This window comes from Octopus sinensis, linkage group LG2 (assembly GCF_006345805.1).
Source record: "Octopus sinensis linkage group LG2, ASM634580v1, whole genome shotgun sequence".
NCBI lineage: Eukaryota > Metazoa > Mollusca > Cephalopoda > Octopoda > Octopodidae > Octopus > Octopus sinensis.
In genome coordinates this window covers 134,273,150-134,291,185 of record NC_042998.1, presented here as the reverse complement: position 1 = coordinate 134,291,185, position 18,036 = coordinate 134,273,150, and the positions used below count along the sequence as shown (strand labels likewise).

The 18,036-nt window shown below is 34.4% G+C and overlaps 1 protein-coding gene across 7 annotated transcripts in view; it reads right to left on the bottom strand.

Annotated features, from left to right (window-relative positions):
- The window catches only part of LOC115223885 (clathrin interactor 1), a 183,733-nt gene that overhangs the window by 88,246 nt on the left and 77,451 nt on the right, over positions 1 to 18,036 (bottom strand). For all 7 annotated transcript variants that reach the window (XM_029794642.2, XM_029794650.2, XM_029794601.2 and 4 more), the window contains exons 3-4: positions 10,368 to 10,569; positions 9,231 to 9,369 (exon numbers count right to left, since the gene is read on the bottom strand). In XM_029794642.2, the coding sequence (XP_029650502.1) occupies positions 9,231 to 9,369; positions 10,368 to 10,569 (341 nt within the window). The remainder of the gene's footprint in view (positions 1 to 9,230; positions 9,370 to 10,367; positions 10,570 to 18,036) is intronic.

The following is an 18,036-nucleotide window of genomic DNA, read 5'->3' as shown; positions in this document are numbered from 1 at the left end:
TTTTCATTCTCATCAAATTAACTTTCTTAGAAATATTACTAGTTAAAAAAAAATTATTTACCTCTTTTTTTATTTCTTTTATAACAGAATCTTCTGGAAGAGAGTCAAGATTAAGAGCACTACTTTTTTTCATTGTCTGGCTAATTTCAACATCTCACTGTCTTTATACAACTAGCAATGTTTTGCTGTTTTTTTTAATGCTTTCTTATTCAATTGTAGTGAAATGTGTTTTGTATCAAAAATATTAGTTTCAAATTTTGGTACAAGGCCAGCAATTTCAGAGGAAGAGACAAGTTGATTACATCAATCCCAGTGCTCAACTGGTACTTATTTTATCAATACTGAAATGATGAAAGCAAAGTCAACCTCAGTGAAATTTGAACTCAGAATGTAAAGACAGACAAAATGCTACCTAGCATTTTACCCAGTGTGCTAACAATTCTGCAAGCTTGCCACCTTATTTTCTATCAAGAGTATTGCAATGAAATATATCTGGCCACCAAAACAAGCACACAGTCAATAACAGACCAATGATGGAGTTTCTACATGGTCACTCTACTTCATATCTCCTTTAACTCTAGCATTTAAACCAGCCATATTAGGTCCCAAATATTCTATCTATTGCATGTTTAACCTGTCCAGATCTGGTCTTTCATACCTAACAGACAATGTCATACTAAAAATCAAGCAATCACATCATTGAAATCTCAAAGTTATGAGATAATGCATGATTAATTAAAAACAGTGTGAACAGATAAGTATTACATTTCACAGAGTAATCTGAATGCTAAATATCCTATCAATTGATAAGAACATTGGATACATTGGGCAATGTTGTTTTAGATATTCAAAAAAAAAAAAAAGCTGAGATGATTGTAGAGGGAATGATTTTGATAATAGTCTACTCAATGTGTGCTTACTTGGAACAAAACAACATGTTGCCAACAAAAGTGGGTTAGATTTTAAAATAGTAATTGTTAGAATAATTGTTTATTCAGTTATATTTTTTCATGCTAATTTGTCTATCAACTATCAATTAAGAGTAGAGTGCTATTGTTAGACAGGTAAACTTAGCTATCAGAGTAATATGATTTGTAAAAGGATGTTGTATATGGCAAAGTTTAAAATGACAGTGTACTATGAAGTAGGAGTGGCATCTATTTTCAATCTAGAACACTGAGACATGGAAAATAGTTCTTAGCTTCCCTACTGTCAATCAAAAATATGTGATTTCTATCTTTTACACCATGCTTCAATTGATTCTAGTATATGATGTATTCAGTGGAGAAAGGGAATAGTCAACATTTTAAAAATTTATCACAAAAGCTGTTTAATAATTTCCAAAGAAATCGATATTTGTATTTTTTGATTTAATGAATTATTTACAAATTTGAATGCATGTCTAAGTGAGCTAATATTGTCTACTAAGTGTTGATTAACAAGAAAACAATTCAAACTTTTTTATTATATATTTTTGATTTATAGCTAGTTTATAGATTTGATTGTTTAGGAACTTCATCATCTTCATCAACATTTAACATCTGTTTTCGATGCTAGCATGTGTTATACAGCTTGACAGGAATTAGCAAGGCCAGGAGCTGCACCAGGTTTCATAGTCTGTTTTGGCTTGGTTTCTATAGTTGGATGCCCTTCCTAATATCAACCACTTTACAGAGTGTACTAGGTGTTTTTTATGTGCCACCATCACCAGTGCTTTTTACGTGACGTCTACGCTATTGCATTTCATGTGGCACCAACACCAGTGATTTTTACAGTACCAGTATTTTTATGTGGAACCAACACCCACACTAGTGCTTTTATGTGGCACCATGGTTTTAGGATATCACTTCTACTGTGTTGGGCAGGTCTTGACTGCCTTATTTATGTGAAATATATTTGTCTATTATACATGTATATCTCAAAAGAAAATCGCATATTTATAGCTATCAATGTATAACTATTTATGTTAATTAGTGTAATCCATCATGTTTTCATCATCATCATCATTCAATGTTACCAAACAAACTTAATTATCAGGTAGCATTTTGACTCAACAATGCTTAGCATCATCTGTGCTCATATCTCACTTCTTTATTATTGACCTTCCAACTTGAATTTCAATGTGAGAGTGTGTGTGTGTATCTATTATATATATGATCACCGTGACCGACCAGGCTATCAGAGGTTGCTACACATCGCTGGTCACAATGCGCTTCGCATTGCTTTAGCCTTCAAATGATGCCACCCCGCTGGCTAAGCGAGCAGGTCAACAGAAGAAAGAGTGAGAGAAAGTTATGGCAAAAGAATACAGCAGGGATTGCCACCACCCACTGCTGGAGCCTCACGGAGCTTTAGGTGTTTTCACTCAATAAACACTCACAACACCCTGTCTGGGAATCGAAACCACGATCCTACAACCGCGAGTCCGCTGCCCTAACCACTGGGCCATTGCACCTCCACGTTATGTATATATATTTATAAAATAGATATGTCTTGGATAATTTTGAATTGTAAACTTTTATTTATTATTGTTAAATTCCACTTCCACTGATACAAACAATATGTATGTGCATTGATTTAAAACCTCATCTCCTAAGATGATCAGAGAAAACTCTTGGTGAAATACTGTAACATCTAAAAATTTATATTTTCCAGACTATTTCATCATTTTTAAGTTTTTGCACTGCATTTTGATTGATGCAACTTTCAATTGCTTTTATAAAAATAACATTTCTGTAGACACAGTTTGGATTTAGAATTTAATTTTCTAATGCAATGATTAACAACTTTGAAATCTTACATGAGAAATAAAGCTTTCTAGTTAAAACACAGCCAAGAGAAATGTATGTATTTATATAAGTACAGACGTAAAACTAGAGCACCTAAACTTGATCAAAGATTGGACAGGTTGTCCTGTAAGAAAAAAATACAAAACAAGATTAATGAGGTTAAATGTCTGGAAAACTGAAATGATTATTAATTGTAACTCATCTCAGAGATATAGACATAAAATTAGTGTAATTAAAAGACCAGAAAAATGAAAAACGTATTTCTAAAACAACACATCTTAGACATGGTACTTAAGGAGAGAGCATGCTACTGAAGGGGAGAGAATTGCTTCTGAGAAACCATTATCAAAGAGTGAAAAGAGCATACATATATTTCCATATTAATTTTCATGAGATGAAATCCTTAAAGTCTCTGGTAGTCATAGATAGCAATATTTGGTCTACTTTATGGATTCTTCAGCATGACATAACTCAAAACTTTAAACTTAGTTAATCTAAATTAATTTAAAAATTAAAAGTAATGTATTTCTTTCTTTTTTTTTTTCTAACATATCTTAAAATTATGTATAATTAGCTAAGCCCAGTTTCACCCGGTCAGTTTGGATGATGTGGCTGTAAAACCTACTCTGTGTAAGCATTCGACTTGTTTGGGCACGCTTACATTAAAAACAATTTTAGAATAACTTTTTTCTGTCAAAACACTAAAAATAATTGACCAACAAAAAAAAACCGCGATTCAACCAAATCAAAAATAAACCCAAATACTAAGCGAACAAAGATGAACCATCCCACTTGCATTGCGCACGCACACACAAACACACACACACATACCCCCTTCTACATACACACATATATTCACACAGAGTTGAAATGTTGTTTGATTTATTTTTTCAGCGTACAATTTTCATCATCCCACTACCAAGTATGACATCACCCTTCCTTCCTTATTCATCTATCACCTCTTCCTTTCTCATTCACAAACACTAGAGTATTATTAGAGTTGATTATCTCAGTAACCAATGGAGCTATGAAAAAAATACAAAGCCTAGCATCACCACCAGATCATTCTACACATCTGTGTCATGTTTCATGCAATTCTACCAAGCCATTTGACTGTGAGTCCCAAGAAAAGAAAGAATCACCCATGTCAAATTTATATGTATAGATAGATAAGGAATACAGAACAGTGTGAAATGCCTAATGATGCAACATCATCTCTGTAACAATATTTGAACTAAAGACAACATAGTTCCTTAATATCACAGTAAATTTAAACCATGTAGTTATTTTTTTTTAACACAATTAACCAGAAGAAAGAATTTAAGTCTTCAGTGTCTTCATGAATTAATGTGTTATATTTTATAAGTGTTAAGATCCAAAGGTGTTTCATTGTATTTTGTGATCTAATTTAAAAAAAAAAATTTGATAAGTAATTAAGATAAGCAGGAATCTGATTATATGTGTGTGTGTGTGTGATTGCTTGCTTTTGCACACAAGCATGAGCATGCAACTGAATTTAGAAATAGATTATAAAATTTCAAACAGCCTATCATCCTTTCTGGAATGGGGAATAAAGATCAGTGAAGCTATACACCAATGAAAATGAGGTGGAGGAGGTATGACTTAGTGACATGAGAAGCTTGCAGTTTAAAATATAGATTGAGATTAGCCCTGAGACAACAGAGGATGTCACTGTCCAAATTCAATTCACACCTTGTGAACTTACTTCTCTAATGTAAAGACCCTCTTGCTCATCAAAAGAAATCTCTATTTACACCTAGAGTTTGATAAAGTAAAAAATACAGTGAAACTGGATGTTTTACTTTATCTAGTTTTGTCCTTGATTGTTTCCAGTTCAATTATCACTAACTTTCACTCCACTGGAGTTGCTATAAAATATACCAGCAAAACACTGGATATGAATATATCATCTTTACTCCTGTCTTCCACTGTGACTGACCTTGTGATCTAGATACCAGAAACAGTACAAGCATTTGAATACCTCATGAGCAACTAATAAGCTCATGGTTTTGATCACCACTTGAAGGAAATTCAGTTTTTACATCAGTAATGTTTTCAAGAAAGGCGAGAATATAATAAAACCTCATTCCCATTCCATATGAATTAGTAATTGGTCATAACTAACAGCAATGTACTATGTTTTATATGGGTTCATTCCACAGTATAATTTATAGGATAAGTTGGTATGAGAAGTAAGGTCTTGGTAAACTAAGTCTACCATCCAGGTTTAATTCTCAGTTGTAACTATTTCACTTACTCTGATAATGTCTTTAATAAAAGCATGAGTGTCTCAAATCTCATTCTCCAACTCACTGAAGCCAAATGAAGTCATTCTTTGATGAATAATTCTTCTGATTATGAAAGGCTAAGCAACTGATCTCTATTTCTTGCACCATGGGTGAAAATTCATCCTTATTTGAAAACTAATATATATGCCACAATATGAAAGCCTTTAATATTAAACAGTAAATCTCTTACCTAAGCAGCTGTCTAACATCTAAGATACTGAAGGACATCAATCATTACAATAAACTGTGAGACTTCAATACTGATTGAATGGATATACAAATACGTGGGTTCAAAACATGCAAAGGCTTATTGCAATTGATATTGCATTTGCTGAGTAGATCTGCCTGAGAAAACTCATAGGAGAGCAATAGCAAATTGAAAGAAACAGTCAATCAATATTTCTAACGGTGGTATTCATTCAATATTTATTATCTCTTAAGCTTTACAATTTAAAATGCATGGCTCATTGAGTTCTCAAAGCTGTGTACTTTTGGAACCAGTAAACAAGAAATTAAAGATAGCATAAAAGAAACTAATTGAAGTAGAAAATGGTCAGTTGCCTAAAATAATAGTATAATTATTAATTTAGTAATTAATAAATATACATTATTATACATTCCATGGATGCATACTTCTGTCACAGGAAAAATTTTGCAAATAATGAATACGAAAAGTCAGAGGGAACATCCATGTAGTCCCTATTTTTTAAAAATAATCAGGAATGTGATGACAGAATGTTGGTTTCTGTATAGAACAAGTTAAGAAACTATGTAGAAGCTCCTTGATTGCCCAACACTCATCATGGTTTGCCCCTTTGCAAGTTCAATTAATGTTTGCTTTTATTCATTTGTCTAAAGATAGGTTGAACCCCTATTTCATAACTGAATAGTTAATTAAGAAGCATTCGTAAGATAATGAAAACAACAATACTACTAATTTATTAAAGCAGAAATACTTTTACAAAACTTTTTAAAAAACCATTCTTATTCTTTTAGTCAGGTATGATAAAATTAAATTATCATTATGTTCTTTTTTGTATTTGTAAACTCTATAACTTGCTAGCAATTTAGATTAGAAAGCCTCCATTTTCTTTTTTCTTCTTCTTCATCTTTTAGCTAACAATGGGGGACATTTCCCAGTGGTTATAAAAACCATCTGAGAAAGCAATGGGAGAGAAATAATGAGGTTAGCAATAGTTGGTACAGAAATGGAAAAGTTAAAGGTTAGTGAATTATATGGAAAACAGTTGGCAGAGAAATGAATATTCTAGAGAAGTGGTCATCATAAAAAGTAGAGTTTTGAAATAAAACAACAGCATGTAAAGAATGAGTAAATATAATAAATAGGTTCTTTAAGTGGAGAATAGTAGCAAATGGCAGCAGAATCCATTATGGTAACAACAGAGGAGGTAAAAAGAGAGTAAAAAAAAACCCAGCAACATAATAATGGATGAGGAACAAAACATTTTTAATAACTATATTACTTGGCAAGCAACAGATAAAATGATCTTTTCTTGGCTAAAGGTTCTTATAGGCCAGATGATGGTGTTACTGCTCTATATGTATGGCATGGAAAAAACATACAGGAGAATATTAACATGATCAACAGCACAGCTGCTACGCTGCCACTAGTGCAGGTCATATGTGTTAGTTGACATAAATGATCAAATTAATGACTCAGACCATGTGTTTCTCATTCCACTTTCACTGTGCATTCTACTTTATGGATCTCTGATAATTTGTGTTTGTGTGTGTGTATGTAAGAGGGGGCGAGAGAGAGAATATATATCTCATTAGTAAAATTCCCTGAAACAGCTTGTATAGTAAACAAAAATTCAATATATAGAGTACAGGAGGCAAAAAGTCCTAAAGTAACACTTCCTATGAATTCTTTTCAGTAACTTGATAGTGTCAGCTAAGTCAGAAAAGGTGTACATAGATTAAATTAAAGGTATACCACTTTTTATCAACAAGTTTCAGTTTTCTCATCTCCTGACATGCACATTCTTACACTCTTCAGTCCTTCCTTATTATTTACACACAAATGACAAGTACATGCAATTTCAACATCTTTGTCAGAATGTGAACATTCCGTATGAGACCTAAGCACTCAGCAATGTAAACGTGACAACTTATTCTATCACTACACCTTTGGGAAATGACTCCACAGTATAGTATGCAACACAAATGCTCATTTACAACATTCAACTTAGAACATTAAACCTAGTTTTCAAAAAGGACCAATATTGCAGAACCAACACATTCATTCCTAAACAATAGCTAATTCTTTATACAGTAAATCATGGAGTCTATTTTATTTAAAATTGAATCTCCACCTCTCTCAAGCCCAAATAATAGAGATGGGAAGCTTAACCCTTTCGTTATCAACCTGCCTCAAACTGGCTGTGGCTCTGTAATACAAATATCTTGTTTTCATAAGTTTTGAATTAAAATCTTCCACCAAATCTTAGTCATAATTTATGTTCCTAACACTAGCTTAATGATAACTAAGTTATTTTACTAAATTCTTTGTTATCTCTCTCTATATAAACGGCAGTTTGTCTGTGCGTGTTTCTGTGTGTCTGTTTGCTTGTACCCTCACCCTGACCACGGCTTTCAACCGATTCTGATGAAACTTGACACACACATAGCCCAATGTCATAATTCAAAACTAACGCAGCGAAAATTTTGAAAAGTTCCCCCAGTTCTGAAAAAAATCGATAAATTCGACATGGGGTCGAGAATCAGAAACACAAACCGCAAACTGTCTAGGGGACGCAACTCCACCTTTTTTAACTAAAAAAAAAATTTACCATCATTTTTTTCCATTTTTTTGTTATTTTTTGGCTATAACTCTCTAAAAATGCTTTATAGTTATTTCCCTTACAAACCTGAGCAACGCCGGGCGATACTGCTAGTATTTAAAATAACTGAAAGTAACACAGAGCATCTCAAAAGGGTTAAACAAGTTAAAGTATCATGTGCTTTATATTTCTGATTTCAAACCATACTAAAGCTATATTTGCCTTTCGTTCTTCTTAGTTTTATAAAATAAATATCAGTAATATAAAACAATAGAAATATACTACAGTCTTTAATTGAATGCTACAGCACTACAGGAATCTTCTTCGGTAAATAGCATACCAAGGACTAGTCAACCTAGTGCAACCTATGCACATCATGCTATTTATAACAGCTCAAAACCAAAAGCATAAGATGTAACTGGAATGAAAAACTTCAACCAGGAATCAAACAAAGTTAGATTAAACTTAGCTCACCAGAATCCTTACAGTGTAGAGGGAGTCCATACAGACATTCTTACAATGTGGACAGTATCCAAACAGACATTCTTGCAATGTCAACAGTGTCCATACTGACATTCTTACACTGATGGTCATAGTACAATGACTAAATGTCATTTTTGTAATAAGTTAAACAAAATCAATATTATCCACATCATACATGGGGTTGAAGGGCTATTTACAACAGATCAGATATTATATGGTACCTAGTCTCGTGCTTCATGTTTCTTAAGTCTAAGGTGTAGTACAATCAGAGGTAGGTTAGTATTGATAGCTTTCATGCAGCCTGCTGCGGCATGGTTTAAATTCATGATCATGAGGGTTAGTTGCCCAGAATCTTAACATTGAAGTTTTTACTGAGTTATCAGGAATGCAATAAATTATGATCTGCAATGATTTTGGTCTACATTTTTTAGGTGGGTAAAATGAAAAAAGGTGAATCAGAAGTCAATAAGGTGTTGCATTTTCCATAAGCATTAAGCTGAAATCTACTACTACACATTTTTTGCAGTAACTAAGCTTGGAAACATATTTTATACATACTTCAGTTTAACTAGCAGACAGGAATATATAGTAGTGGTTTTAACAATGTTACCAACAACAGGATGCTAGTATTCTTTTGAGGGAGAACGTTTATTTTTCTTTAACTAAGTGCCATGAAACAGGAGATGAGCTATGCATTGACCCTTACAAGTTCTTTGAGGGTTTTAATGTCACTTTTATTCTTTAAGTTAACACTTAAAGAAAATGTAACAACAATAATCTCACCAAGAAATGCACACCCATACACATATGAACTAATAAGGAGAAAAAAATTGGAAAATACTTACCATTCAGTCCCTGATCTTTCCCATTTTCATCTGTATAGGTATAGTTTTCAAGGCTGCGTAAATCATACAAGTGTTCCCGTGAACTGGTGACCACTCTTTCTGAACCATTCTTCACTAGGTAGGATAGCAACAGCAGAGACTGGACAAAGAAAGATAGAAAATAATACATGTAATATTAAATGTGAAGGAAGTGGAAGGGACAATGACAACAACCTACAAACATGTTTCAATGAAAAGAAAAACACTGGCTGTATGTGTGCATGCATGAATATGCATGCATTTTTAAAAGTTAGTCAGAAGAACAGAAGTGCCTATTGCCTTGGCAAGCTTCCCTTTGGTTATATTATTGTGGCTGATGTTCATCTTGAATAGTTGTAGGTTGTCAGTGTGAGATGCAGGATAACTAAGAATACTGGACACAAACAACATGATATCTTGTTGGTCCACTGTTTCACTGAATCTTAACTTACTTTCACGTAATCTTAACTTGCTTTCACTTAATCTTAACTCACTGCTAATCATAGGCTTCCTGTGAAAGGCTGTTGCTGTTGTTGAGAAATCAAATAGCAGAAAATGATCCAGTGGCTAAGGTGTTCAGGACTTGTATTGTGTATGAGAATATTCTCTGACAGCATGTGAATTGGTTCCTTAGTTTAAGGATTAAATAGATCCTGTGACTTAAGCTCAAGAAATCAGAAGACTAGCAGATCAAACTGTAAATAAACCAACAGAAGTCAATGAAAAACCACTGTCATATCTTTCCCCCAAAATATCAGGAATATTAAGATGTTGGCATGACAGTCCATGACTACCAATACCTGTAGGTATGGAACATGTAGGGAGCATCATAAAATAGTTGGAGAGTGTTTATACAGAATGTCTCACATTAGATCTTAGCAGTCATTGTCTTCTTTTTCTTTTCTTTTGTGTGTGTGTTGGCTTATGAATTAGTAATTAAAATATGCATTCTTTACTTTCAAAGACAATTTAGAGTAATCTAGTTTCTACCAATTCTATTTATTGAAATTATACACATACATAATAACACTAAATATTAAAGAATAAATTTCTATGAAAAGTGTCACAGAGATGTAAAATTGTTTTTTTTTCTAATTAATCTTAATCCTGAAATTTTACCTTATATACTCGTCGCCAGTTCTTCTTGTTATCATGCAACATTCGTTTCCAAAGCATGCCCATTACTTCCGGGAAATGTTCGTATGTAAATGTGTACTGTGCAATTTCACCCATTAGCGAGCCATGTGGACCCCAAGCATCATCATTTGTGGCTTCTCGTACTTTAGCCTCGACATCAGAATAGTTCATCACCACATTGGTGCTGTAGAAAATAAATTGAAAAATGACAAATAAATCTTAAATATTGGATTTGAAAATGGTTGATTATTATTATTCATATACACACTACAGATTGGACTGCTGGAAAAGAAAAATTCCTAACATCGGGCTACAACAAGTAACCTTAGATCCCAAGAACCCTCTTAAGTATCCTAGCTGTCCCTAATAACACTGTTTTCTGGAGCTATACTAAACTGGGTTTTATGCCTATTTCCTCTATTCACCTGTTCAAATCTTTGAGGATAGTTCCTAATGCACCTATAACTACTGGGATACATTTTACCTGCACTCTCCATAGTCTCCATAATTCAATGACTAGGTCCTGGTTCTTTGCTATTTTTTCTACACCTCACATATTGATTTTTTCATCATTTGGGACTGTAAAGTCAATTATCTGGCACTTTCTATTCTATTTATCTACTACTAAATCAGGCCTTCTAGCGTCTATTACCCAGTCCGTCTGAATGTTAAAGTGTCACAACATTTCTTAGTTTTTAGTACTTTGCTAGGTTGATGTTCATACCATTTATCAGTTTGGTCAAATCCTAGCTTTCTACATAATTCCCAGTGGATTACTCTCCCTAGGTTATCATGTCTTTTCTTGTATTCTTTCTGTGCCAGCATGCTACATTCACTTAGTATATGAGAAACACTTTCCTCTTTTGATGTGCATAACCTACATTGGGAGTTTACTTTGCTTTTGTCAAACCAATTAGTCCTTAACACTTGATCTTGTGCTGCTACTAACAAACTTTCTGTCTCCCTTTCCAGCCTTCCTTTCTGCAAATATCTTTGAGAATCTACAATGCAGAGCCTTCTTCTGCCAGTCAGATAACTTTTGTTCTTTTTTCTGGATTTTAACTTCGCTTGGATTTTTGATTTCCCCATTTTGATGTGACTAGCAGTTCTTAAACTTTCTTCATTATTACCTACATAGTAGTCTATATCTACTCTAGCTAACTCCATGCAATCTTCTACTGATATTAACCTTCTTCTACCTTCCTTTCTAGGTAAGTATAATCTTGCTACTCCTTCCCTTGGGGAGTCCTCTATTCATATTGAATTCCTTCCTAGTTCTTCTGTCTAGCTTTACTAATTCAGTTTTTGTACAATCTACAAAAGCTGTTGAGTATCTAAGTAATGATACTGCCCAAGTACTTAAAGCCTTCGCTAGATTCAGACCATTTAGCTTTCATTTCATTAGCTTCTTCACCCTTCTGATGTACTCCTCAGTTTTAGCTTTCATTTCTATAGTTAGTACTTTATCAGATTCTAATACTCCTAAATACTTATATCTCTCTCCTTCTTTCAATGATTTTAATGCGTGGCCATCTGGTAATTGGAATGCCTTCACTGTTGACTATCTGTCCCCTTTTCATGACAAATTATTATTATTATTATTCTACTATATGGCTCAGAAACCTGGACGTTATCAAAGAAGCTTGAGAGGCGGTTGGATGGAACCTACACTTGCCTCCTTATGAAAGCTCAAAATCTCTCGTGGAAGCGCCATCCAACCAAAATGCAAATATATGGGAAACTACCACCTGTGTCATCTCTTGTGAAAGGTAGGAGAGTCCAGTTTGCTGGACATTGTTGTAGAGCTGAAAAAGAGGTAATTTCTACTCTTCTCCTCTGGAAGCCATCTACTCGCAATACCAGAGGGCACACACTCTCCTACCCTGATGTAATCTCCAGGGATACAGGCATCCAGCAACAGGACCTCTGTAATGCCATGATGGACCGTGAAGTCTGGCATAGCATGGTAAATTCCATTGTCTTGACCACAGTCGAACAATGATGTTGATGATTATTATTTTGTTCTTTGATTTTCTTTCAATATTGATATATAATGTTAATGAGGTTAAAGTGCTACATCATTATCACCTGGTCATCAGGTAATAGCCTTATTACTATTAATATGTCTCAATGTATAAGATAAAAGCTGTAATTCTGCTTGCTTCAGTTTGCCTAGATAACAACAGGTTACGTCTTCCATTTCTCAGGTTTAGTAGTAAGAGGAGCTTTCAAGAGTAAAATTAATAATATCTAAAAATCTGGTATATGCAATAGGGGCTATATTTAATTAAGATAACCCTCTGCATATCATGCTTATGTATATACATTGTTTACAGTCCAGTTACAGTAGATAACATTTCTTATGGATTTGGTGAGTTAAAAGCACAATAAATATCAGAGAGAGATGAAAACCCATCTCAGTAGCAACCAACAAGAGTGCTGGATGCGTTTTGGCCTTTTCAATGGCCCTGCTCAATATGTAGAAAAAGGGTAGGTAGGAATTCCATTCAGTGTACCCAGTGAAAGCTATGGACACACAAGAGATGCAGTGAAAACCAGGAAAGTTAACAGAGAAAGTAGTGTTTGTATGTGGAAGATGCACAGGAGCTATAAAGACTACAGATACACAGGAAGTTGGTTTTCTCATGGATAATTTCTGCTACCAAAGTAACTTAATTTGCACTGGAGTGGGAAGTACTGAAAGTGTAATTGCTAGAATAAAAATAGAATGGAGAAAGTTCAGAGAGATTTTAGCTCTGTTGGCAACTAAAGGCCTCTCTCTCCATATCTTACTCTCAAACTTACTCTCCTTTCTTTTCCAACAGAGGTATTCATGTATCTACAGCAAGACACCTATTTCTGTTCCTCTATATACCTTTAATCTCTCAAATGGCACAAAGGTAACCCCACTCAATACTACTTCCCCACCCATCTGAGGGGTTTTTGCATTTTTGTCTTGTAAAGTACTTGGTGACCCTGTTGGTAATGGTGCAACATAAAAAGCTCTGGTGCTGGTGTCACTTAAAAGCATTGGTGCTGATGCCACATAAAAAAGCACTCATTATACTCTGTAAAGTGGTTGGCATTAGGAATGACATCCAACAGTAAAACCATGCCAAAACAGACAATGGAACTAGGTACAGCTCCCAGCTTTGCCAGCTCATCAAACTGTCCAGCCCATGCCAACATGGAAAATGGATGTTAAATAATGATGATATACTCAACCAGCTACATGCTCAGGGCATGCACACAGCAAGTTCAACAGGGATGTTATCTCATGACAAATACTGAAGTAACTGATCTATCAACAGTGTGTATACATTAAGTATGATACACAGATGGCTATCTTAAGAAATTTATAAAACCATTCATTCAAACAAATAACTATCTTATACATTTTAACAGATGGAACTAATCTTATAATGTTTCTGAATACTTGGTCATAGTGCTAGCCATCTTATCCACAATCTAGTATAAATGAAATCTCATCAGTCTGGCACACTGGGTCAATGAATCTTTCCTGGCAAACTGATTACCCCTCTAAACACACTACATGCAGATGGATATAGTACTTATGAGGCTTGCCAAATCACTAAAGTTATATCAAAACAGTGTTTCCCAACCAGGTGGCTATTGACAGTGCCTAAAACATTCAGGAACATATCAGCAACATAACGCACAAAAAAAAATCACCATAATTTAAGAATGTTGAAAACAGAAAAATAAGCCTCTTGAATTTCTAGAAGTAAATTAAGCAGAAGTTTCCACAAATTATATTTCTGGATTTGGGTGTGCTGTATTTGAAAAGAAATCCACCCACCAAACACACATACCACACAATACCAAATCACATAATTACATCATAATAATGTCAAACCTCAATGGAAAATAAGTTGGTGTTAGGGTCAGATGGAAATACACAGCTGTGCACATTTCTTAAAAATGTAAGTATGAGAAACCCACCCCACCCTTGTCAAACTAGTGATTTTGATTGTGACTATTATCATAATAATTATTATTAATGTTTAACTTAAGATTACATAAACCACTTAAAGTGCAATGAATTAGAAGAGGAAGAATGATTTGAATGAGTTGAAAATTTAAGGAGGAAATAGGGTAAAACCCAGGAATGATTAAGACATACTTAGGAAGAAATGCATGTTTGCTTGCTTATAAAAAAGTTGAATCAATACATCCCAACAACTTAATTGGTTAATAGAATAAAAAAAAGAATATGATAATAATAATAATAATAATAATAATAATAATAATAATAATAATAATTTCAAATTTTTTCAAATTTTGACACAAGGCCAGCAATTTGGGGGGAGGGTTAAGTCAATTAAATGGATCTCAGTATTAAATTGATACTTTATTAACCTCAGTTGAATTTGAGCTCAAAATGTAAAGAGCTGGAAGAAGTGCTGCTAAGCATTTTGCCTGGCATGCTATCGATTCTACCAGCTCATAAATTTATATATATATATCTTTTATCTTTTACCCATTTCAGTCATTAGACTGCAGCCACACTGGGGCACTGCCTTGAAAAGTTTTTAGTCAAACAAATCAACACCAGTACTTTTCTTTTAGGCTTGGCATTAATTCTATTAGGCCTTTTTGCCAAACTGCTAAGTTATGGGAATGTAAACAAACCAACACCAGTTTTCAAACACAGACACAAAAATACACACACAAACACACACAAAAAGGTTTTGATCAGCCTGAGGTTACAGTGGAAAACACTTGCCCAAGGTGGCACAGAGTGGGACTGAACCCAGAAACATGTGGTTGGGAAGCAAATTTCTTACTGCACAGCCATGCCTGTGCATATATATATATATATATATAGCCTGGGAAAAGTTCAGAGAGCTCCTACTTCTGCTGGTGACAAAGGGCCTCTTGCTCAGAATAAAAGGTAGACTGTATGACATGTGTACGAACAGCCATGCTACATGGCAGTGAAACATGGGTCATGACTGCTGAGGACATGTGTAAGCTCACAAGGAATGAAGCCAGTATGCTCTGCTGGATGTGTAATGTCAGTGTGCATACTCGACAGAGTGTAAGTGCCTTGACAGAAAAGTTAGACCTAAGAAGCATCAGATGTGGTGAGCAAGAGAGACGACTGCACTGGTATGGTCATGTGGTGAGAATGGATGAGGATAGCTGTGTGAAAAAGTGTCACACCCTAGTGGTTAAGGGAAACCGTGGAAGAGGTAGACCCAGGAAGTGGTGAAGCACGACCTTCGAACATTAGGCCTCACTGAGGTAATGACTAATGGCCGAGACCTTTGGAAATATGCTGTGCTTGAGAAGACCCGGCAAGTCAAGTGAGACCATAATCCCGTGGCCTATGCCAGTGGTATAACCAGCCCACTTATGTGTACCTTTCCTTCATTGAACACTAAACTCAGCTTGTGAAGACCTGTTGAGGTAAGTGAAATCGAAATCAAATTCAATGACAGCACTGCATGACAGGCATCAGTTCTAGTGAAGTGCTAAGAAGACCATCCAAGCATGATTGTTGCCAGGGCTGCTGACTGGCTTCCATACTGGTGGCACGTAAAATGCACCATTCGAGCATGATCGTTACCAGCATTGCCTTACTAGCACTTGTGCCAGTGGCATGTGAAAAACAACATTTGAGTGAGGTTGTTGCCAGTGTTGCTTGACTGGCTCCTGTGCAGGTGGCACGTAAAAACACCATTTGAGCGTGGCTGTTGCCAGTACTGCCTGACTGGCCCCAATACCAGTGGCACGTAAAAGCACCCACTACACTCTCGGAGTGGTGGGCGTTAGGAAGGACATCTAGATGTAGAAACTCTGCCAGATCAGATTGGAGCCTGGTGCAGCCTCCTGGCTTGCCAGTCTTCAGACAAACCATCCAACCCATGCCAACATGGAAAGCAGATGTTAAACGATGATGATGATATTTTATTATTATTATTATTATCATCATTATTATTAACAAACAAAAAATGGAATATAAACTTTAAAAGCAATACAGTCTGACATTTCTATATTTCTGTGTGTTAAAGATAAAAATTGGGAAATGGAAAAATAATAGTGAATAATAAAGCTTTCAGAAACCAAAAATATGTTATTTAAAATTATTGTTTATGTTTGCTAATGTAAAAAGCTTTATTTCGGAACCAAAAATATGTCAAATAACAGTAAAAGTCTTGGAATGATCACCTCTAAATTACACATAAAAAATTGTAAAAGTAAAGCAATTTGCACATCTTCAGTTTTTTTTTATTTGCTCTTTTTGTTTTTTTAATTCCTTGTTAGAAGGATGTACAAGCAGTTAAATGTTCATCATCACTTTCAAGACAGTTGGATATTATTTAATAGAGATGTGATTGCTACTTTTACATAAGTGAAGCAACTGAATAGAGGCTCCCTTAAATGCTGGAAACAAAAAATGCAATATTAAATGAACGACAGTATTTAGCTTTCCTATCAACTTAGGGTTCATATCCCACTGGAAATATTTTTTTGGTTTTTATTATGTTTGCGATGAAAGAGAAGCAGTAACGTATTTCGTCTATTAGAATAAAAATATAAAAGGACAACAAATTAGTAGAAACAGCAGAACACAAGACTCAATTCTGCTGATAAATTTAATCTCATCCTTCTATTATTCTAAGTTCAAATCTTGCTAGGATTGAATTTATCTTTTAATGTTTTAGGATCAATAAAATAAGTACTAACAATATATTAGGGTTCATTCAGTAACTGTGCAGCTATTTAGGGAAGACGGCATTGTGACTATGTGAGAAATCAATGTTAAATTGTTGACAAATAAAAAGAATAACTACTGAAGACTTTGACACATAGTGGAATCATATTGTTCACTAAACCAATTATTCACGGGAAGAGAGATAGAGCCGATGAACTTAATACACCCTCCCAGATTCTTAAGATCAAAAGTTAAAATAAAGTTCATATAAAAGTATATAATACAAAGATCTATTCTCATTTTGCTGCTTTATGCTATACTTGTAAATGTCTTTGTAATCTCTATTGAAGAACTTAATTGCTTACATATAGAGAGATATATACATATGTGCATATCCACAAGCATACATGTACAAATATATGAACATGCTCAAGCATACATACATATATATAAGCACAAGTATACATAGGAATAAAAATACATGTACACATATGAATATACATGCATTTGCACACATACATACAAATGTGCATATGCATGTTTGCACAAGAAAATATATAAGTATCAGCATATTTACTCATCCACCTAGACACACATACATAAATGCAGTTTTTTAAATGCATCAGCTCAAACTAAAGGCCTTTGTGTCACTGGAGTTCACAGGAAAACAAAAACGAAAATATTCTATGGACTGAGTTCTATGTCTTCAGTTTTTAAAGTGGACAAAATAATGGAAACATTACTTATTTAATTCCTTCGATACCAACCCAGCTGAAACCAGCTCTGGCTCTGTAATACAAATGTCTTGTTTTCGTAAGTTTTGAATTAAAATCTTCCACCAAATCTTAGTCACAATTTATGTTCCTAACACTAGCTTAATGATAACTAAGTTGTTCTACTAAATTCTTTGTTATATTTAAAATAATTGAAAGAAACACAGAGCATCTCAAAATAAATACAGTAACGAAA